The sequence below is a fragment of the Corylus avellana genome, chromosome 5 (assembly GCF_965113065.1).
Source record: "Corylus avellana chromosome 5, dhCorAvel1.hap1.2, whole genome shotgun sequence".
Taxonomy (NCBI): domain Eukaryota; kingdom Viridiplantae; phylum Streptophyta; class Magnoliopsida; order Fagales; family Betulaceae; genus Corylus; species Corylus avellana.
The window spans coordinates 27,582,479-27,604,967 of record NC_142494.1 but is presented as its reverse complement, the minus strand read 5'-3'; the positions used below and the strand labels follow the sequence as shown (position 1 = coordinate 27,604,967).

At 36.2% G+C, this 22,489-nt stretch overlaps 3 protein-coding genes across 4 annotated transcripts; all 3 read right to left on the bottom strand.

Moving 5' to 3' along the window:
- Positions 1 to 809: 809 nt before the first annotated feature.
- Positions 810 to 4,855, bottom strand: LOC132181172 (uncharacterized). 2 transcript variants are annotated; one of them, XM_059594265.2, is made up of 6 exons: positions 4,714 to 4,855; positions 4,463 to 4,612; positions 3,274 to 3,347; positions 2,620 to 2,699; positions 1,945 to 2,096; positions 810 to 961 (listed from the first exon to the last, which is right to left on the bottom strand). In XM_059594265.2, exons 1-6 carry the CDS (start codon positions 4,715 to 4,717, stop codon positions 882 to 884), a joined length of 540 nt encoding a protein of 179 aa, XP_059450248.2. In that variant the 5' UTR covers positions 4,718 to 4,855; the 3' UTR covers positions 810 to 881. The 2 variants fall into 2 exon arrangements, with proteins under 2 accessions (XP_059450248.2, XP_059450249.2); XM_059594266.2 differs by having other exon boundaries at positions 4,463 to 4,609.
- Positions 4,856 to 5,994: 1,139 nt separating this feature from the next.
- Positions 5,995 to 10,560, bottom strand: LOC132182158 (chaperone protein ClpB3, chloroplastic). The gene is made up of 8 exons (XM_088516532.1): positions 10,474 to 10,560; positions 9,764 to 9,959; positions 9,549 to 9,603; positions 9,305 to 9,455; positions 8,686 to 8,994; positions 8,150 to 8,415; positions 7,009 to 7,935; positions 5,995 to 6,504 (listed from the first exon to the last, which is right to left on the bottom strand). The coding sequence occupies exons 1-8, from the start codon at positions 10,547 to 10,549 to the stop codon at positions 6,175 to 6,177; spliced, it is 2,310 nt and encodes a 769-aa protein (XP_088372658.1). The 5' UTR covers positions 10,550 to 10,560; the 3' UTR covers positions 5,995 to 6,174.
- Positions 10,561 to 14,725: 4,165 nt separating this feature from the next.
- LOC132180795 (chaperone protein ClpB3, chloroplastic) lies at positions 14,726 to 21,573 on the bottom strand. The gene is made up of 10 exons (XM_059593750.2): positions 21,114 to 21,573; positions 20,437 to 20,655; positions 19,755 to 19,992; positions 18,827 to 19,022; positions 18,612 to 18,666; positions 18,368 to 18,518; positions 17,749 to 18,057; positions 17,212 to 17,477; positions 16,072 to 16,998; positions 14,726 to 15,241 (listed from the first exon to the last, which is right to left on the bottom strand). The coding sequence occupies exons 1-10, from the start codon at positions 21,363 to 21,365 to the stop codon at positions 14,912 to 14,914; spliced, it is 2,943 nt and encodes a 980-aa protein (XP_059449733.2). The 5' UTR covers positions 21,366 to 21,573; the 3' UTR covers positions 14,726 to 14,911.
- Between the last annotated feature and the right edge of the window lie 916 nt (positions 21,574 to 22,489).

Here is a 22,489-nt window from a genome sequence, read left to right as displayed (position 1 = left end):
AAAATTTAATTTGAAACTAAGGATAAATTTGAAATTTTGTAAAAAAGTCAAGAGTATAATTGACATTGTCTGACTTTTAATGTTTAAAATCTAACCGATGGGTCCAAAGTGATAAAAATTGAAAATTTAAGGGTCCAAAGTGAAAGGTTTTAAAGTTTGAGAGGAGCATGTCAAATGGGGTGGTTATTCAGGGTCCAAAGTAAAGTTTTCCTTCAAAATCAATTATTTAATTCTTGTGTTTGTACTTATATTAAATTGATCTAAGAGGATCTTCAAGTAAACTATCCAAATGAATAAATCTATGTGGTGTTCTCTGCGCCTACAAGGTCGGGTACTTCTCTTGCCGGACATCATGGTGGTTCTCCTCTTTAGACAACTTTGATCCAGTACCCACAAATGCACCTCTCCCTGCTGTAGTTCTCACGTATGTTTGTTGATGCAATAAGCGTTGCTTTAAGCAGATTCACCTCTGGACTGCCCCTTACAAAACGTTGGTTTTTGGTGGCCTTTTCTTGGCCGGTGGGCCAAGAATCCAATGGCTAGAGCCATACATTTGGCCCATTCTCAGTAGATCTTAGAATTTTTTTCTTATGTGATTTGGAAAACCAAGAGTGCTACTTCTTCCATATCTTAATTTTATCTAGGAATTTTCAATCGTGGCGATTGGCGAACCCCATGAGAGTTGAGGCTTGTGCGTACATTAGTATGATGCAGAGGATTCAGCTTTGCGTTTTCACTTAAGAAGGATTATGTTTCCAAGCCAAGAGATAAGTTTGTATAGGGAAACTAAAAGCATCAAAATTGACCAAAACTGAAAAACAAGTAATACGAACAAAGATCACAATGAGTATAAACAAGGATAAAAAAGTATATTCATAGGATCATACATCCTGATCCAGCCTAAGCTCTGATTCTTCCGCTTCAAAGTCCAAACCGGTAATGCTCATCTGGCCGATGTTAACTGCAGAATATAGAATTGTGACATAAAATCAGAGTATAAAAGAGCTGTACATAATGAACAGAAGCTTTAGACTACTGCTATTAGAAGTATACTGTAGTGGTCCTGTGAAACTAAAGGAAAAGCTCAAGCTCGAGATATGGCGTGGTTGCTGACTCGCTACGTATAGGAGAAAGGATACTCAATAAAATTTGTTTTAATCAAGGTAAGAGATGGAGAATTGAGCATTCTGAAACTAAGGTGACATGCTACTACTGCAAATGCAAGAATTGCAATTCTGATCCTAGAAAAATAATGCAGTGAGCTGCATAGTAAAATCTTAGAGGTTGCATCCAAACAATATCCTAAATCAAGTTTCATGTGACTAGCTTCAGGGAATTTAATTATCAAAGTAATCAACATAGGATGCCTGCCTCCTTTGGAAAAATCAAAATGAGTAATTTTAAGACGACAATCTCAACTGAGTTGCATCTTTAGAATAGCCACTCTTAGAAAGGGGTATTGTCTATTTGCTAACATGGGATAAAATAAAATACAAGGGAGGAATTTATTTTAGTCTGAGAAACAATTCAGTTCACTTTTTAAAGGATGACAATTGAAATCTGGCAAGCATTGGATATGCTTAAAATATACGGGCTAAAATCGTCCTCGTAGCTATAAGAAGTTAATTTCTCCATATATTCTCTTCAAAACATCCCTTGTGCAATTATATTCATCTAATCTATCTTTATGTTCCAAAATGGTCAAAAGCATAGTGGCTAGAAGTTCCCATTACTTAAGAGTCTCACACATGCTAGTCGTGCACTGAACAAATGGCTGAAGAGTGGACAACACCAACACAGTTAACAATATTTAAATTGTTGTGTCAAGAAACCAAGCAGGTAGGAGAGCCTAGACCAGTGCTTAGATAACAGAATCTTTTCCATATAAGTTATAAAAGAGAGAGAGAGAGAGAGAGAGAGGGGAAAAAAGACTGCATCACATACCAACAGCATTTAGCCCAGCTAATTTAGGCATAAATTGCCTGATATGATCTTCTGCTGCTTTCTCAGCTTTCAGTGTCTCACATGCAAAAGAAACCAAAATTTTGTTGTTCCCATCCCTTTGCTCAACCATACCCACAACATCATTCTCCCACCTGCCTCCACATAAACATGAGCATGGAAAGGGATTAGTTATTCGCATGCAATTATGATAAATTTTAACTAAGTAAGAGATGTCAATGACAAGAGATGAGAACTTGGGATTTATTATTAAGGATAGAACTATAATTTTTTTTTTTTTTTGGATAAGTTGGAGGCAGAATTTTAAATGGTTTCAGACTTAAATATATATAATACTTTATGAAAAGAAATTTAAACTATTTAGACAGAAATCATCATATGAACAATTCTCAGGGTGCATTAAGCTTTATATAGTTTAACCATTTTCGACAGATAACTGCAATCTTTCACACAAAATAGCTCCAATTCCACCTACTTTAGAGAAATACGTTGCACAAAAGCTGATTAAAAAGGAAAAAACCCAAATGAAAACAGAGCTAAAATAACTTCTTCTTTTTTTACGGATTTAGACATTAATACATTGAAAAAATAATGCAAAATATCAATATTAGAATGTAGCCTGCTTGAGAACCAGAAAAATCATTCAAGATAGCTTACCCATGAGCGTGCTCAATGCTGTGGAAGCGGGCAGCATCATGGCCTCTACACTCCACAACGAGAGCTTGTTCTTTCTTTCTCTGCAATATATTAGAAACTACTAGAGGAATTGAGAAAAATAAAAGAGTAAATACAAATTACATCCTTGAGATTAGGGATAATTACAAATAACCTCCCTGTCTTTTCGAAACTGTCAATAAACCTCTCAGCGGTTTGCAGTAAAATCAAATCATTACTCTCTCATGGGATAAATATATGTTGCTTGAAACACCAAATTTAGCTCTCAATTGAGCTTAAAGTTTCACAGCAGAGAAAGCAAAGGAGCTTTGGTCTTGGATTTGGAAATTAAACAGTCCTATTTCCGTCCATTCTAAGGGTCAAAAGAGGCTAAACTTTTGTGTTTCACACAATACATGCACGTCATGTTGGAGAATCCATCAACTAGGACTTAAAAAAATGATAATTTCATTTTTATTCCAAATTACATGGAGATTTTGTGACGATTTTCAAAAGAAATGGAGGTAATTTATTATCATCCCTAACTTGTACTTTACCAAAAACAAAAAACAAAAAAAATAAATATATTTTGTATAGTGGGCTGATATTTATGTCTAGATAAAGAAGAAAAAAGGTTAAGAAGCAAACAGCACCTACATTGAAGTCTGTAATTGTGAGCTTGATCAAGCGGTAATCCTCACCCCTACTGCACTCTCTTTCACATTCCAACTCTTTAAACATGTAAAAATAAAAAAAATCCAAAATCCAAAAAACACAGAATAATTATCATGGCACAACAATCAGAACATGTACAGAAAATTTCTGACATAAGCCTTGATAGACATTGGACCAAGTGAACCAAGAATCCTCTAATGGGATGACTATTTCTTTTGATCACCTACACGATAATTTCCATCATCTACGGCTGAAAAATTCTTAAAGGCTAAATACATAAGGATGTCACTTGCCAAGGAAACAAATACAATGGTGTAAGAAATTAAATTCAATCCAATTCCCTAAAGTTTCTATCACTATTGTGAACATGTTTAGTTTAAAGTCTCTGTATACACATCAATTAAGTGTAGGCCTGATTTTGGCATGAGATATATGTATGCCAACAAGTCTATCAGGATTTTACTCAGAGAAAAAAGAACAAAGAAAGATATCTAACAAGGAAATAATTTGAGTTTCTGGTGAGCATTCATCTTATTGATGCACCACTCGATTATCCCATTCACCTTGAGTGCCCATAAGCACAAGTTAATCTTTTCAACGGTTCATTACCATATCGGATTCAGGAACATGACTAAAACGTAACTACAAAAATATCCAAGCATGATCTCAGAGTTAAAATTCATGGATAGCGTTGACAATCATATCTATGGCCTGCATTTTCCATTTAATATTATTAAAAAGTAGGCCAACCTCCATCTATATAATAGAAACAGGAGTAAAAGGCAATCTACGCATATATTTAACATGCAACAAAATTTTTCAAGAAGAAAAAGAATACCATATACCCCCTTTCACACCAAGGTGGTTTAAACTTTTACTTTCTGGGCTGCTCAAATTCTCTTACTTTCCCTAGTGTCCCAGAACCCCAAAATGACCAAATAGTCGTCCTCCAACCAATCCAACCATATGGTAGAATAGAACCACAGAAGTAAAATAAAAGTCCATATGTTTTTTCAACATAAACCCAGTTACAAGCTCTACAAGAAACATACGAATGATCGATTAACTGAATTCTCAGCCCACAAATTAACAGTAGATTCAAGCATAATCCTGTAACAGTGGGGAAAAAGACACAAACACATTTCGTATTTATACATTCAGAAAGTAATACCAGTGCCATGAAGGCCATAGCAAATGGAATAGGGAAGCTGGATGAAGTGGCCAGAGATGGAGCCACATGGCAACAGTGCTATTGATGCCACTCCTTCCATCACCTTCTTCACCTTCCCAGTCCTCGATTCTACTTCTCCTCCTTCCTCTGCTACAGGTTCTCGAACAAAAATTCAATAAGAAAAAAACAACAAAATATGTTTGAGAAGAAAGCAGATAACAAATAAAATATTAGTCGGTTTTTCTCAGTACCCATCAATTAGATTCCCCAGAAAATGTCTCTTTCTCGCCGATGGTTGTCACTAATTACACCATTCCAGACCTGTGGTATCTTGGGGGTGGATTGACCATGAAAGGAGACCTTAAAGCGGCGGCGTTTGATGTGCCTATGAAAACCGACAAAGTAAAACATGTGTTATGTAAAGATATGATATGCCCATATTTTTTAATAGCAGGATAAAATTAGAATAAATAATATTAAAAATTAATGTACATTTTATATATTATTAAAAAAATAGATACATATTTTTTTTTATAGACGGGGTTGAAAGAAGTTCTTCCAACCTCATTTAAAGAAAAACTCTATCCATTTTTATAGGCGCCGCCGCTTTAAAGTCTCCTTAAGTGAAATAGTGAAAGTTTATAATTAAAATAGTGAGACTAATGAAGTGTTTTAAAAAAAAGTTGATACTTAAAATAAAGAAAGCTGTACATTTAATTATTTTAGTATGTAAAATTTAATGAGACTGCTAATAATACTCAGCGTAAATTAGACATTTAGCCGGTTACCATAATATCCTCCAACCCAGTCAATTGATTGCCATGTGTCCTTCACGTGGTCTTCTAGTATTTTTCACAGATTCTTTGCTCCGTCAAGTGAGTTAACTATCTACTGTTCTTTTTTTCTTTTCTTTTTTCTTCTTTTTCTCTCAAATACATGGACGAGTCCAAGAAACATGTAACTACAAAGCTGAAGTTGATAGCCACAGAGAGAGAGCGGGAGAAGACAGCACATCTAGGAGGTTACAACCGAATTTCCTGGAACAGTTGGTCAAAGCGGTGAATGATACAATCTTAGCAACAGAACAGGAAGGAAGCGTTAAGTGGGAAGTTATTGGGTCATGAGTGAGAAGTTTGGAAAAAAAAATTCAAGGCAAAAAGCAATAAGAATGATTGAAAATGAAAATTATTTAATTAAATATTTAAATATAAAAAAATCCCGACATAAGTTTGTCGTTTTAAGCCTCAAAATCAATTAAGCTGGCCGTGCAGCATGCCATGCAAGTTCACTATAATCCCATAACCACAAGTTAATCTTTTCAACTTTTCATTACCGTATCAGGATTCTGGAAGATGACTAAGAAGACATACAAATAGATACAAAAAGTTGATAAATCCATGGATTGATGGTCTTAACAATCATATATATCTATGGCATGCATTTTACAATCAAGCTACAAGCATACATTTGGCATGCAAAAAGATTTTTCTACAAAGAAAAAGAATGCCATATCATATGCTCCCTTTAACACCAAGATTGGTTTCGGATTTTTATAGTGCATCACAATTTAAATACAAGATATATTAACCATTGACTAACTCGAAGCTTGTAATTTCTATAAGAAAACATGTAATATACAAGAAAAGAAACTCATTAATATTAGCATATAATCTTTTTGTCAAAATTTAGGCATAATGAAACTAAATACAAGTTCAAAGAGTTGGTGAGAAGACTCCTTTATCCTCTGCAGCTGGAGCTTCTGTTCCAGATTCAAGCCTCTTGAAAACCAGCTTTTGTTGGCGGAGCTGGCCATTAAAAAATGCTGTCTCTGGAGTGTCTATTAACACTCTGTCTTCATCCTTAAACTCTCCTCTTAAGATTCCCTTTGCGAGTTCATTTTCAACATTCTGTTGAATCACTCGCTTGACTGGCCAAGCACCATAGTTTGGGTCATACCCAAGATTTCCAAGTAGCAGAACAGCTGCTTCGGTCACCTGAATTTTTATCTTCCGGTCTGCAAGCCTCTTTTGTACTCGTTCCAACTGCAAAATACATGCATGCATGATGTAAGCTTTTGAAGTTGACAACATTAAAACAAGTTTCCTCAAAGTCAGTTCAAAGAGACCAAGATCTTGGTTTGGCATGCTTGTATAAATGATTGTATGAAGGTCCAACAAATATTGTGAGTCTGTGACAAGACCCCAATGCACATACAAACATGCACATCCTATTCACTAAGTGGAACCATTTATTATTACAGCATTAGCAGTAGATGCCTATATGCCATTTTCTTCCTTAGGTTTAAGAAAAATTTCAAAACAACAACAAAAATCTACTCACATTAGATTTCTTACATTTACGTGTCCACCCCAGGCCCCAACAAGTATGGGGTGCCAGAGGTCAGAAATTCTATTACCTTGGATGGATGAGCAAACTTGACACTTGAAAAAACAAAAACCATCCCCATAATAAATTATAATTCAAGGAACTGCTTGCAGAAGAAAAGAATTGTTAAGCCGATGAAGCATCATTCTAGAGAAAGTTACCTGTAACTTGACGATGGTGTTTATCTGATCGCGGTCCAGAGGTTGGAAAACTAGGTACTCGTCAACCCGGTTCATAAACTCAGGACAAAAGATTGATCTTGCAGCATCCAATACCCGCTGCTTAATGGTTTCGTATCCTAATTCCTTTGGTAAGATACCATCATCTGTGTTGAGTATATACTGTGAACCCACATTTGATGTCATAATTATGACAGTGTTTGTAAAACTCACAGTGCGACCCTGGGAATCAGTTACTCTCCCATCATCTAAAATCTGAAGGAACACATTGAAAACATCAGCGTGGGCCTTCTCTATCTCGTCAAAGAGAATGACTGCATATGGCCTCCTGCGAACTGTCTCTGTCAGCTGTCCACCTTCCTCATATCCCATATAACCAGGTGGGGCCCCAATTAATCTTGAAACCGCATCCTTTTCCATGTATTCACTCATATCAATTCTAACTAGAGCTTCTTCTGTGTTGAACAAGTATGAAGCAAGTGCCTTGGCTAGTTCCGTCCTTCCAACCCCAGTGGGACCCATGAACATGAAACTAGCAATTGGGTGGCGTGGATCTGAGAGACCAGCTCGAGATCGCTGAATAGCCTCAGCTACCGCTTTCACTGCAGGATCTTGGCCCACAATGCGTTTATGCAGCTCTTCCTCCAAATGTAATAGCTTCTCCCTTTCTGATTGTTGGAGCTTGGAAACAGGGGTACCCGTCCATTTACTAACAATTTCAGCAATATCACTTCCAGTAACTTCCTCTCTCAGCATGGACTTTCCAGATTTCATATATTCGACAAACTCCTTTTCTGCACTTTCAAGTTGTCGCTGCAAAGAGTTGAGGCTCCCATACTTCAGTTCAGCAGCACGATTAAGATCATACTCACGTTCAGCCTGCTGGATCTCAAGATTTACTCTGTCAATCTGTATAAATGAACAGAAAAGTTAGTCAAATAGGAATCCTTATACTTCATTATTTATAACCAATTTCCGACATCTATTTTGGAAATCAATTGATTTAACTAAGAAATTAGGAAGCTTACATCCACTTACAAACTTTGTTTCACCTTTGACACAACAAACATATATTATAAGAAAGAAACTATTGACATGAATAACAAGTACATTACAAACATACCTCTTCTTTGATTGACTGAATGCGGGTCATGACAGACTTTTCATGCTCCCACTGTTCTGTCAGCTGGGCTTGCTTCTCCTTGAGGATAGACAACTCAGCTTCAATCCGATACAACCTATCTTTAGAAGCTTTATCTGCATCATTTTTAAGAGAAAGCCTCTCCATCTCCAGCTTCAACACTGAACGGTTGATCTCATCAAGGACAGTCGGTTTTGAAGTAATTTCCAATTTCAGTTTGGCAGCTGCTTCATCAACTAGGTCAATAGCTGCAATTTGAAAGTATATTAGCTCTCAACTACACACAGATCTTAACATTAATAGGAAAAACCAGCATTTCTTAAGCTAAATGGGCTACAAAACTCTTCAGAACCTTACACCCCAGCTGTTAATTCAAGAAAACTAAATCAAAAACAACTTCCGCGGACGTGGGACATACGTCTGCCATTTCCAAGTTGTAGGTATACGGAAATCTAACACACTAGTTTTTCAACATAACATGAACCTTTCAAATGTTGTGTTGTGTAATTTATTATTACCTTTATCGGGTAAAAATCGGCCACTGATGTAACGGTCCGAAAGAATTGCAGCTTCCACAAGTGCACTGTCAGAAATGCGGACTCCATGATGTAGCTCATATCTTTCACTTAGTCCCCGTAGTATAGAAATGGTATCTTCAACCGTAGGTTGATCAACATAAACTTGCTGAAAAAGACGCTCCAATGCTGGGTCTTTCTCAATATACTTGAGATATTCATTCGGGGTTGTTGCACCGATACAACGCAACTCTCCTTGACCAAGCATAGGCTTCAACAGATTGCCTGCATCCACTGCACCATTTGTGGCACCTGAAAGCGAAATCAGAGATTTGGGTCAAAATCAGCATTTTCATTCTTCACTATGTTTCATGTCCACATACTAGGAACTACGACAATCTACTGTCAAATTCAATGTGGAGAATGAAAATTTCTATGTAGAATTAATCACAAACGGCATAGAAGGGGTAAGTTCTAGTAAGTTAGTTCAACTTTATTGGGGACCAATAGAAAGAAAAATGCTTCTTGAAATAGAAATAACAAAGATTATGAAAGCTGCATTGGCTAGCTTACTCTGTATTTAAAAATCAGACATTTGAAAATAACTTACTAAGCATATCACCTGGACCAACAACTGTATGAATCTCATCAATGAAGAGTATAATTTGGCCATCTGATTCTGTAACTTCCTTGAGTACAGCCTTCAGCCTATCCTCAAATTCTCCCCGATATTTTGCCCCAGCAATGAGGGAACCCATGTCAAGTGATATTAGCTGTAACGAGAGAAAGTAGGTCAGATCAATATCCAGACTTCACCAATCATATGAACAGATTAGCACATTTGTGCCAATGGATATAGCACACACCTTACGAATCATTAGAGCCTGAGGTACGTCACCTTGAACAATTCTTTGAGCAAGCCTGTTGAAGAAGGTACATTAAGATTAACATTCACAAACACAAAGGAATTGCGAGGATAAGTGCCCAAAGGCAAGCCTTCGAACAAGACAAATAATTCAATCCAGGTCCCTATAAAAACTCCTAAATAGAGACAAGGCTCTAGCTACGATTAAGGGCTTACCCTTCAGAAATCGCTGTTTTCCCTACTCCAGGCTCTCCAATTAGGACAGGATTGTTCTTTGTTCTCCTGGAAAGAATCTGTATGCACCTGTGTATTTCATCATCTCTTCCTATCACTGGGTCAAGCTTCCCTGCGTTTGCCATGGCTGTCAAATCTTTTCCATATTTTTCCAGTGCTTCATACTTCCCCTCAGGATCTGTAATAAATTCAATGGCTGTCAAATTGTGCTTAAGCATTAAGCACAATTTTTTTTTTTTTTTCCATAACTATGTTGAGTACATGAAATAAAAAGATTATCAAAGCAGCAACTACAATTTGAAGCTTTTTTTTTATAAGTAATAAGTATATTGACAAACGAGCAAAGGGACGCAACTCATATACACATGGAATATACAAAAGAACCTGGGAAAAGGAATTACAAAGCTCTAGGAAATCAGAAAAAGTGGGCTCATGCGAGTGGGACCAAGTCACTCTTCATTACGACTTACTGTGATGTCTTTGTCCATCATAATACTAACACTAGTTACTGGAGTCATCTAGGCTTATATCATTCACGCTACATAAAGGAAGCATGTTGTACTGCCATTTATGATAATGCAAGAGTATGCCATGTTAGAGTAAACAATATATATGCGTGTTTGTGTGTGTGTGCTGAGCTAGAATGGGCATTGAATTGGCATTGGCATCACGACCCTGAGGTTGCTGCTCACCGGCCTCAGGAGGTGGGGACGTTGGTGGTGCCTCAGGAGTAGCTGGCTTGGCTGGTGCCGGCCTTGGTTTCGTCATTATTGGTTTACAAAACCTGTTCACGCATATTATACTGTCAACAAGAGTTACATTTAAAAAAAAAAAAAAAAAAAACATTTGAAAAAATATTGAAATCAAAACAAACTGAAAAACGTTTGAAGTGAAACAAAAAAAAAAAAAATTGTACAAACAGAATCAAATCTAAATTTTGAAAGAGTTTGAACAGGAGGACGATCTCTAGAAACAAAATATTGAAATCAAAACAAACTAAAAAACATTTGGAGATAACAAAAATTTTACAAACGTAATTAAATCTAATTTTTGAAATATTTTGAACAGGAGGAGAAAAACATTTGGAGAGAACAAAAATTATACAAACGTAATTAAATTTGATTTTTGAAATATTTTGAACAGGAAGACGATCTAGAAACAAACTGAAAAAAGTTTCGAGAGAAAAAAATTGTACAAATTAAATGGAACATTTTTTTTTTCTCTCAAGAAGCATAGAAAGAAAATGAAAGAGAAGAATTGACAAAGATGATTTTCTGTTTGTTAGTTGTAGTCTGTAATGTTTTAAAGTGTAAAGACGGTTAGTTTATCACGTTCAATGGAACGAGCAGCCATGTTTGAGTGAAAGTGAAACAAAATATTGAAATCAAAACAAACTGAAAAACACTTGGAGAGAACAAAAAAATGTACTAACGTAATTAAATTTGATTTTTGAAATATTTTGAGCAGGAGGAGAAAAAAATTTGGAGAGAACAACAATTGTGCAAACGTAATTAACTCTGATTTTTAAAATATTTTGAACAGGAGGACGATCTAGAAACAAAATGAAAAACGTTTGGAGAGAAAAAAAAATTGTGCAAATTAAACGAACATTTTTTTTTCTCAAGAAGCACAAAAAGAAAAAGAAAAAGAAAGAGAAGAGAACCTTGTTGACGATGATAATTTTCTTTTCTTCGTTGTCATATGTGTTGTTTTAAAATGTAAAGACGGTTAGTCTATCACGTTTAATGGAAGGGGAAGCAGTGTTTGAGTGAAAGTGTGAAACATGGCAACTTTTGATTGTTTTTAACTTAAAATGACACTTGACAGCATTTTAAAACGCCACATGTCGCAATTTTGTGCCCTCCTACTAAAAATTCTCCTATCATATATGTACGAGTTTTGGGAAGGGAATGAATGTGTCAGTTTTCGAATTTGAAAAGAGTGATTTTCTTAATCAAATTAGCACCAACAACTAAATATACATCATAAATGACGAATAGAAAAAACAAAACAAAACAAAAAAAAAATTAAAAAAAAAATCCAAATTTCTATACGTGAAAAAGAGGGGAGTGTTGTTTGAGTGAAAGTGAAACATGGTGTTTTAAACCAAGTCCAAAACTGACGAATTTGAAAAGAGTAATTTTCTTAATCAAATTGGCACCAACAACTACTGAAATATACATTACAAAAAATAAAAAATAAATAAAAATCCAAATTTCTATATGTGAAAAAGAGGGAAAGTGGTATTTGAGTGAAAGTGTGAAACATGGTGTTTTAAACCAAGTTCAAAACTGACAAATTTGAAAAGAGTAATTTTCCTAATCAAATTGACACTAACAACTACCAAAATATATATCACAAATGAAGAATAGGAATTTTTTTTTATTAAAAAAAAAAGAAAAAATCCAAATTTCTATACGTGAAAAAAGGAGAAGTGGTGTTTGAGTAAAAGTGTGAAACATGATATTTTAAACCAAGTCCAAAACTGACGAATTTGAAAAGAGTAATTTTCTTAATCAAATTGGCACCAACAACTACCGAAATATACATTACAAAAAAAAAATAATAATAAATAAAAATCCAAATTTCTATATGTGAAAAAGAGGGGAAGTGGTATTTGAGTGAAAGTGTGAAACATGGTATTTTAAACCAAGTTCAAAACTGACAAATTTGAAAAGAGTAATTTTCCTAATCAAATTGACACTAACAACTACCAAAATATACATCACAAATGAAGAATTAAAAAAAAAAAAAAAAATCCAAATTTCTTTAAGTGAAAAAAATGGAAACCTTCAAAACTCGGTTGGATGAGCAAAACGTGATGGTTCATCTTTTTATTTTTCTCTTAATTTCTGATTGCTTTGCTTCTTTTATTGCTTTGTCAAATTACTTTGCCTCTTTGTGGCAAAACCAAACGTACAATCGCCTCAAGCTTCATCTCCCTAAACAATTTTGTCAACTACCCAACTTTCCATTCTTGGAGGAGTTTCCCACAACTTGCCAAATCAAAATCTACAAAAACCCTTTTCAAATCATCAAACAAGGCATCAATTTCACCACCCAATTCACCATCCCCACTCAAGTTACTCAACACATGCGGAAAAAGCTAGCCAAATACCGATCATGACTGAAACATTATTCAAACCATATTCCTTAAATCTGCAAAGCCTAGCCGTCAAGAAACCAGTGGGTTTTGGGGGTGGTTACGGCCACCCCCTTGCTCCACCTGGCCACCCCCATGGCCAAAGCCACCCCCAAATGGCCAAGGGGTGGCTACGATTTTTTTTTTTTTTTTAATGAAAAATAATTACATGACACGTTGTGACATTTGATTGGTGCTGACGTAGTGTTCCATTAAGTTTTAAATGAAATTTTAATGGAGGTACCATTTCTGTCTTTTATCAAAACCACATGTACCTTCTATGATCGAAATGAAACCTAGATGGCAAAAAATAAAGTGCTGAAATCCTAGGGAGAATTAGGTACTTAACCCTTTTTTTAATAGCATTAATAAAAAAAAAAATATTTCTCACATAATAATGCTATTTAGTACTCTCTTATGACTCGTATATAATTATGATGTGACAATGAAAGTCAGTCTTTAGATCAATGAAGCTTATAAAAAGACATAATTAATTACTGATTTTCATTACGAAATCACCATAGACTTACTTGTATGGTACGTAGCCACTAGCCAGAAATGGAAATGTCGAGAAACTAGATTTTTTTATGGGTACTATTATTTTTATTGAGACATGTTATACAATATTTTCTCAACCATTTTTCAACATCTCTTTTGTAAATCTACCATTGAATTTGTGAACTCACATGTGGATCCCACAAATTTAAGGGTGGTTTGAGTAGTTAATTGAGTAAATTATTTGGAGCTCCTTAGAAATTAAGTAGTACTTCTTAAATTAACCAGTAATTAATTAAATTTACCTATCAAATTTATTACATAATTTTTTCACTCATATAACACTTAAAAGCTCCATTGTTTTGGCGTAGAATGATTTTTTGTTTTTTCTAATATTTTTCGTATTTTCCAATGTTTAGTGCAATAAAAAATAATAGTCAAACCAAAAAAAATTTTATTTCGACTAAAAAAGCTTATTTAATTTCCGTAAAACGAATTTAAAAAAAAAAAAAAAAAAAAAAAAAAACTGTAAGCTATTTTGGAGTTTAACCTTCTCTTTTTCAAATCGTCGAACCACCGTTGAACCTCTATTAGAAGTTGCCTGCCATTTTTTACATTGCTCATTGTTTGCACAAGCCAAATGTCAAAAAAATATATATATTTTCAAGAAAATCGGAACATTTTACGTCGAAATAAGGTGAAATGTGACATTAGTTTTTTATAAGAGGGTTCGAGCAAAACCTCTTTAACACCTCAAATATTTTTCTTCGCAACCAAAAGTAGTTTAATAGCATGGCAATATGGCATGGAGTATAACTACAAAGCTGAAGTTGATAGCCAGAGAGAGAGAGCGAGAGAAGACAGCAGATATAGGAGGTTACAGAACAGAAAGGAAGCGTTAAGTGGGAAGTTATTGGGCCATGAGTGGGAAATTTGGGAAAAAAATTCTAAGGCAAAAAGCAAGAAGAATGATTGAAAATGAAAATTATATAATTAAATATTTGAATATAAAAAAACCCCGACCTAAGTTTGTCGTCTCGATTAAGCTGGCCGTGCAGCATGCCATGCAAGTTCACTATAAGCCCATAACCACAAGTTTATATTTTCAACTTTTCATTACCGTATCAGGATTCTGGAACATGACTAAGAAGACATACAAATAGATACAAAAAGTTGATAACTCCATGGATTGATGGTCTTAACAATCATATCTATGGCATGCATTTTACAATCAAGCTACAAGCATACATCTGGCATGCAAAAAGATTTTTCTACAAAGAAAAAGAATGCCATATCATATGCCCCCATCACACCAAGATTGGTTTCGGATTTATAGTGCATCACAATTTAGATACAAGATATATTAACCATTGACTAACTCGAAGCTTGTAATTTCTACAAGAAAACATGTGATATACAAGAAGAGAAACTCATTGATATTAGCATATAATCTTTTTTGTCAAAATTTAGGCATAATGAAACTAAATACAAGTTCAAAGAGTTGGTGAGAAGACTCCTTTATCCTCTGCAGCTGGAGCTTCTATTCCAGATTCAAGCCTCTTGAAAACCAGCTTTTGTTGGGGGAGCTGGCCATTAGAAAATGCTGTGACTTCAGTGTCTATTAACACCGTCTCTTCATCCTTAAACTCTCCTCTTAAGATGCCCTTTGCGAGTTCATTTTCAACATTCTGTTGAATCACTCGCTTGACTGGCCTAGCACCATAGTTTGGGTCATACCCAAGATCTCCAAGTAGCTGAACAGCTGCTTCGGTCACCTGAATTTTTATCTTCCGGTCTGCAAGCCTCTTTTGTACTCGTCCCAACTGCAAAATACATGCATGCACAAAGTAAGCTTTTGAAGTTGTTCCCAAAACAAAGAACTACAATATGCACATGTCGCAGAAAGGGCCCATTTGAAATTGCATTTGAGAGGCCTAAAAGTACTTTTAACACTCAAAAAGTCTATTTAAAAATAAAAAAAGTATCCATTTGGTAAAGGGTCCAAAAAGCCTAACAATTGTCAAAATGCACTTTTAGCAAAAACTTAAAAATGAAGTTTTTGCCCAAAAGCTCTTTTTGACTTCAAAACTTTATTTCTCAAACACAATCCCAAACACGATCTAAAACAAGTTTCCTCAAAGTCAGTTCAAAGAGACCAAGATCTTGGTTTGGCATGCTTGTATAAATGATTGTATGAAGGTCCAACAAATATCGTGCCAAGACCCCAATGCACAAACAAACATGCACATCCTATTCACTGAGTGGAACCATTTATTAGTCTTGATCCCATTAATCAGCTGACTAAGATCCATTAAATGAAACCTAAACTAGCCCAAAATATTTGAAGGATCCCTGACTCCTTGGATCTCTGACACTGCACTGGGAATAGGAAAGTGTATGCTCACAATTCAGTATAGACATCAAAAAGATGATACAATCCTCATTCCCAATGCCTTTAGCCTGATGGCATCCACGGCTCCACCCCCATAAGCATGGGGTGGCAGAGTTCAGAAATTCTATTACCTTGGATGTGCGAGCAAAGTTGACAATTGAAAAAACAAAAACCATTCCCATAATAAATTATAATTCAAGGAACTGCTTGCAGAAGAAAATAATTGTTAAGCCAAGGAAGCATCATTCTAGAGAAAGTTACCTGTAACTTGACGATGGTGTTTATCTGATCGCGGTCCAGAGGTTGGAAAACTATGTACTCGTCAACCCGGTTCATAAACTCAGGACGAAAGATTGATCTTGCAGCATCCAATACCCGCTGCTTAATGGTTTCGTATCCTAATTCCTTTGGTGAGACATCATCATCTGTGTTGAGTATATACTGTGAACCCACATTTGATGTCATAATTATGACAGTGTTTGTAAAACTCACAGTGCGACCCTGGGAATCAGTTACTCTCCCATCATCTAAAATCTGAAGGAACACATTGAAAACATCAGAATGGGCCTTCTCTATCTCGTCAAAGAGAATGACTGCATATGGCCTCCTGCGAACTGTCTCTGTCAGCTGTCCACCTTCCTCATATCCCACATAACCAGGTGGGGCCCCAATTAATCTTGAAACTGCATGCTTTTCCATGTATTCACTCATATCAATTCTAACAAGAGCTTCTTCTGTGTTGAACAAGTATGAAGCAAGTGCCTTGGCTAGTTCTGTCTTTCCAACACCGGTGGGACCCATGAACATGAAACTAGCAATTGGGCGGCGTGGATCTGAGAGACCAGCTCGAGATCGCTGAATAGCCTCAGCTACTGCTTTCACGGCAGGATCTTGGCCCACAACGCGTTTATGCAGCTCTTCCTCCAAATGTAATAGCTTCTCCCTTTCTGATTGTTGGAGCTTGGAAACAGGGATACCCGTCCATTTACTAACAATTTCAGCAATATCACTTCCAGTAACTTCCTCTCTCAACATGGACTTTCCAGATTTCATATATTCGACCAACTCTTTTTCTGCACCTCCAAGTTGTCGCTGCAAAGAGTTGAGGCTCCCATACTTCAGTTCAGCAGCACGATTAAGATCATACTCACGTTCAGCCTGCTGGATCTCAAGATTTACTCTGTCAATCTGTATAAATGAACAGAAAAGTTAGTCAAATAGAAATCCTTATACTTCATTATTTATAACCAATTTCCGCAGTCTATTTTGGAAATCAATTGATTTAACTAAGAAATTAGGAAGCTTACATCCACTTACAAACTTTGTTTCACCTTTGACACAACAAACATATATTATAAGAAGAAACTATTGACATTAAAAACAAGTACATTACAAACATACCTCTTCTTTGATTGACTGAATGCGGGTCATGACAGACTTTTCATGCTCCCACTGTTCAGTCAGCTGGGCTTGCTTCTCCTTGAGGATAGACAACTCAGCTTCAATCCGATACAACCTATCTTTGGAAGCTTTATCTGTATCATTTTTAAGAGAAAGCCTCTCCATCTCCAGCTTCAACACCGAACGGTTGATCTCATCAAGGACAGTTGGTTTTGAAGTAATTTCCATTTTCAGTTTGGCAGCTGCTTCATCAACTAGGTCAATAGCTGCAATTTGAAAGTATATTAGCTCTCAACTACACATAGATCTTAACAATAGGAAAAACCAGCATTTCTTAAGCTAAATGGGCTACAAAACTTTTCAGAACCTTACACCCCAGCTGTTAATTGAAGAAAACTAAATCAAAAACAACTTCCATGGACGTGTGACATACGTCTGCCATTTCCAAGTGCTAAGTATACGGAAATCTAACTAACACACTAGGTTTTCAACATAACATGAACCTTTCAAATGTTGTGTTGTGTGATTTATTATTACCTTTATCGGGTAAAAATCGGCCACTGATGTAACGGTCCGAAAGAATTGCAGCTTCCACAAGTGCACTGTCAGAAATGCGGACTCCATGATGTAGCTCATATCTTTCACGTAGTCCCCGTAGTATAGAAATGGTATCTTCAACCGTAGGTTGATCAACATAAACTTGCTGAAAACGACGCTCCAATGCTGGGTCTTTCTCAATATACTTGCGATATTCATTCAGGGTTGTTGCACCGATACAACGCAACTCTCCTCGACCAAGCATAGGCTTCAACAGATTGCCTGCATCCATTGCACCATTTGTGGCACCTGAAAGCAAAATCAGAGATTTGGGTCAAAATCAGCATTTTCATTCTTCACTATGTTTCATGTCCACATACTAGGAACTACGACAATCTACTGTCAAATTCAATGTGGAGAATGAAAATTTCTATGTAGAATTAATCACAAACGGCATAGAAGGGGTAAGTTCTTGTAAGTTAGTATAACTTTATTGGGGACCAATAGAAAGAAAAATGCTTCTTGAAATAGAAATAACAAAGATTATGAAAGCTGCATTGGACAGCTTTTTCCGTATTTAAAAATCAGACATTTGAAAATAATTTACTAAGCATATCACCTGCACCAACGACTGTATGAATCTCATCAATGAAGAGTACAATTTGGCCATCTGATTCTGTAACTTCCTTGAGTACAGCCTTCAGCCTATCCTCAAATTCTCCCCGATATTTTGCCCCAGCAATGAGGGAACCCATGTCAAGTGATATTAGCTGTAACGAGAGACAGTAGGTCAGATCAATATCCAGACTTCACCAATCATATGCACAGATTAGCACATTTGTGCCAATGGATATAGCACACACCTTACGATTCATTAGAGCCTGAGGTACGTCACCTTGAACAATTCTTTGAGCAAGCCTGTTGAAGAAGGTACATTAAGATTAACACGCACAAACACAAAGTAATGGCGAGGATAAGTGCCCAAAGGCAAGCCTTTGGACAAGACAAATAATTCAATCCAGTTTCCTATAAAAACTCCTAAATAGAGACAAGGCTCTAGCTTTGACTAAGGGCTTACCCTTCAGAAATTGCTGTTTTCCCCACACCAGGCTCTCCAATTAGGACAGGATTGTTCTTTGTTCTCCTGGAAAGAATCTGGATGCACCTGCGTATTTCATCATCTCTTCCTATCACTGGGTCAAGCTTTCCTGCTTTTGCCATGGCTGTCAAATCTTTTCCATATTTTTCCAGTGCTTCATACTTCCCCTCAGGATCTGTAGTAAATTCAATGTGTACCTCGCTTAGGCATTAAGCACAATTTTTTTTTTTTTGGCATAGCTATGTTAAGTACATGAAATAAAAAGATTATCAAAGCACCGAATACACTCTGAAGGTTCGATACATAAAGATATTAGACAAGAATCAAACATGGAAAAGATCCTTCTTCCACCACGACAAGTCAAACAATGACTTTCTTTTTCCCCAAACACAAAATTAAAAAATAAACAAAAAACAGATGAAAACATTACAATATAATATAAATGCAGACAAACTAAACTTTTTCAGCAAACAACAAGAAAATATTTTGAATCATCTAGTGGTTCCAACTCAATTCACGGCCTACTAGCCTGGACGGCTGGACATAACAAAATCCACCAAAATGTTGAAGAGCCCACAAAAAGGCAGACAAATTGCATCATGCACAATAATCAATGTAACTATGCGTGGTATGCAAAAAGGCTTTTTTAGTTCTACTATGGTTTTCCTAGCTTCGAATTCAATCACTTGCGTGCACGCACACACTAGCAAAAACACACACACACACTGCAGTATAAAAATTATAGAAAAATGCAAAAGAGTTTTTAAAGTTCTTTTTTTGTTTTCCCAGCTTCGCCTTGAATCCCTTGCATGCATGCACACACAAAAACACATGCACGCATACACGTTTCTAAATGAAAATTTTAAATAAAATAAAAGGAAAGAAAGAAAGAAGAACATTATTTAACCTTGGTCGATAACTGATTGGTGTCCCCTTATAGCTTCTATTGCAGATTTTAAAGTTTGCAGTGATATTTGAAAATCTCTAAATAATTGCTTCCCAAATCGTTGATCTTGTACGAAACCAAGAACCAAATGCTCAACAGAAACAAATGAGTCCCCATACTCCTTCTTGTATTCCCTGGCTCGCTGAACCAAGGCTTCCAAATCACGTCCTAACATTGAACCGGCTGATTCACCAAGAACCTATTGCAATTGAACAGAGACAGAAATAAGCCTATTACCTTCTCAGCATAAAGACCATGGACAATAAAAAGATCCAATGGACACTATCATGCTAGCATGTGCTGAATCTTTTGTAAATCATGTCTGTACTTATTCATATGAGGGCTGTGGTCAATATGAATTTGGAAAATATAAGCCTTTTGGTGTCCAAACAATATCTGAGTCTTCAAACAGTGTGCACATGAAATGCATCTACTACTAAAGTTTGATAATCAAAAGTGAGCAAGTACACCCATTTCCAAGATGGAAACGCTTTCACCAACAGAAGTCCCAAAACTAGTAACAGAATTTATAGCCAATCAACATGAATGTCAAAGCATAAGTTCACCGAATTCATTAGTTAGAGTCACAGCCAGACGCCAAAGTATATCAAGAGATGCAAAACTGTGATATTTTAGGAATTACCTTTGGTTGGCGTTGGATGAACTTATCAGTGGCCTCTAGAAGGCGGGTATTGTCAACCCCAACCTTGGAGAAAATCCGTCGAGCAAGCCCGTTCTTCTGTTCTAACAGGGCCTTCATCAAATGCTCTGTCTCCACTATTTGATGCTTGTTCTCTTTCGCAACTTCTGGCGATGAAACAATCCCTTGCCATGCCAAATCCGTAAACTCTTGTTGGGTTATCTATCATTATATCAAAACCAAACATTAATCAAATTACAGCAAATACATCACTTACCCATGCTTCAACTAAACTCGATTTAGCATTCTTGTGACCAATATATATATATATATATATATATATATATATATATATATGCAAATAGCATAAACAAAGCAATCGAGAAAATTTCCAACATAGCCTTTAAGATACAGTCAGAGCCAGAATTATTCCTAGCAATGACTTAAAATTAAAACATGTATACAACAAATCATACCTGTACAACAAAGAAAAAAACCATTAAAAGGAGGTGGCCCAATTACCCCAATAAACGTTAGCATTGATCAGTGAAAGAAAGTGACTCAATTAACAAACTAAAACGAACATTATCTCAATGCTATTGCTGCAAATAATAACAAAAATTCAATCCAAAATCTCTCTCTTTTTTTTGTTTAGCTAAATGAAAATAAACAAGGCTTACCCTTCCACTTGAAGCATCACAGCGAATAACAAGCTGCCGCGAAGGCCGACCGAATCTCTGAAACCCCTTTGGAAACACACCGTTTCTGCTCAGTTGCAGCTGTTTCAAGGCCTTTAGCGATCTGGGTTTGGCAGGAAAGAAGCTCATCCGCGGTGGCTGAGCGAACAGAGCATTCCTATTGCAACAATCGGTCCGAACCGACCGCGAAAGACCGAGACTCACCCCGGAGAACGACGTCGTTGAGGATGCCATAGCAGGAGCGCTGGCGGATGGAGCTTAGGGAATTAACCGGATGAAAGAAATGTCAGTGGCGAAGGACCTGGAGGGGATTTAAAGAAAAAAAAGGTGGAAGCTTTGCGTGGGAATGTGACAAATGTTCCAGAATCGAGAGTGCTCTCGCAGGTTTCAGAAGTGAGAACTGTAAAACCCAGCGCGAGTGTTCGTGAAACATCGCGAGCTTTGTTGGGATGCGCAGGGTTCGTAGGATCTGCCACGTAGGGGAGTTTGGATATGACAGAGAAAGGATCTCTTTTATTGGGGCCCCCACCTACGCTCTTGACTCTGCAGGACCTCCTATACTCTATTTCTACGCAAATTTGTATAGTCCCATGAATTTTTCGTGTATTTTAATACCCATAGTTTAAAATTCAATTAAATTTGGGTAATTTATGTCAAAAATATATATATATATATATATTGCAAGTGTACGTGATTTAGTGATCCGAGGCAACTCCCATATAATTTATTAAGTAATCTTGAATTCAATACGTGCAAGTGGATCGTTCCAACTATCTCGGATGGCTTTGGTGACCATCTTGATAGTTCAAAAGGTGCTTGAAGAATGATGCATGTAACCACACCCTCACTTCCAAATGGTGGTCGATCACTCCGAAGAGTCCGGAGCACCCCAACATTTTTTTTTTCTTTAAAGGCTTACGTGGAAAGATTTAGACCATTCATAACTATATGGATCTTAAGAATTGTAGGGACTTTGGTCGAGTGACTGAGCGAAGGCAAATGAAATAATTTATAGTACTAGCCGTTCATGTTTTTGTACTACAATTCACAAGATCTTGCATTAGATATTTCATTGAGTAATGCTACACATATAATTATTTTACAACTTTTGACACTATCTACTAAACAAAACCATTTGTACATTCCCACCACGTATTATCACGTATCAACAGTTATAAAATAATTGGAGATTTACCATTTCTCTATTTCATTATAATTGATATCATTGACTATCACAATTACCTATTAATGGGTCTTCTTTTGTAATTTTTAACACCGTGTAAATAGCGAATGTATAAGTTAACGTGGTTTTCTTAATGACTATACTCCTTTCGATTATTTTTTATTTAGCTCAACAC

Bases quoted from the DNA above. Each gene is read 5' to 3' on its own strand.
- LOC132181172 (XM_059594265.2), bottom strand. The intron at 3,348-4,462 runs GTATTACTTTCT...ACATGTTTAAAG, and splicing joins CTATGGCCTTCATGGCACTG to AGTTGGAATGTGAAAGAGAG. The intron at 2,700-3,273 runs GTAGGTGCTGTT...AATATATTGCAG, and splicing joins TCACAATTACAGACTTCAAT to AGAAAGAAAGAACAAGCTCT.
- LOC132182158 (XM_088516532.1), bottom strand. From the start codon at position 10,549: ATGACGAAACCAAGGCCGGCACCAGCCAAGCCAGCTACTCCTGAGGCA. The intron at 9,960-10,473 runs GTGAGCAGCAAC...AATTTATTACAG, and splicing joins GTCCCCACCTCCTGAGGCCG to ATCCTGAGGGGAAGTATGAA. The intron at 9,456-9,548 runs GTGTGTGCTATA...CTCTCGTTACAG, and splicing joins AGGCTCTAATGATTCGTAAG to CTAATATCACTTGACATGGG.
- LOC132180795 (XM_059593750.2), bottom strand. From the start codon at position 21,365: ATGGCATCCTCAACGACGTCGTTCTCCGGGGTGAGTCTCGGTCTTTCG. The intron at 19,993-20,436 runs GTAATTCCTAAA...CAATTGCAATAG, and splicing joins TCATCCAACGCCAACCAAAG to GTTCTTGGTGAATCAGCCGG. The intron at 18,058-18,367 runs GTGATATGCTTA...TTTTGCTTTCAG, and splicing joins TCATACAGTCGTTGGTGCAG to GTGCCACAAATGGTGCAATG.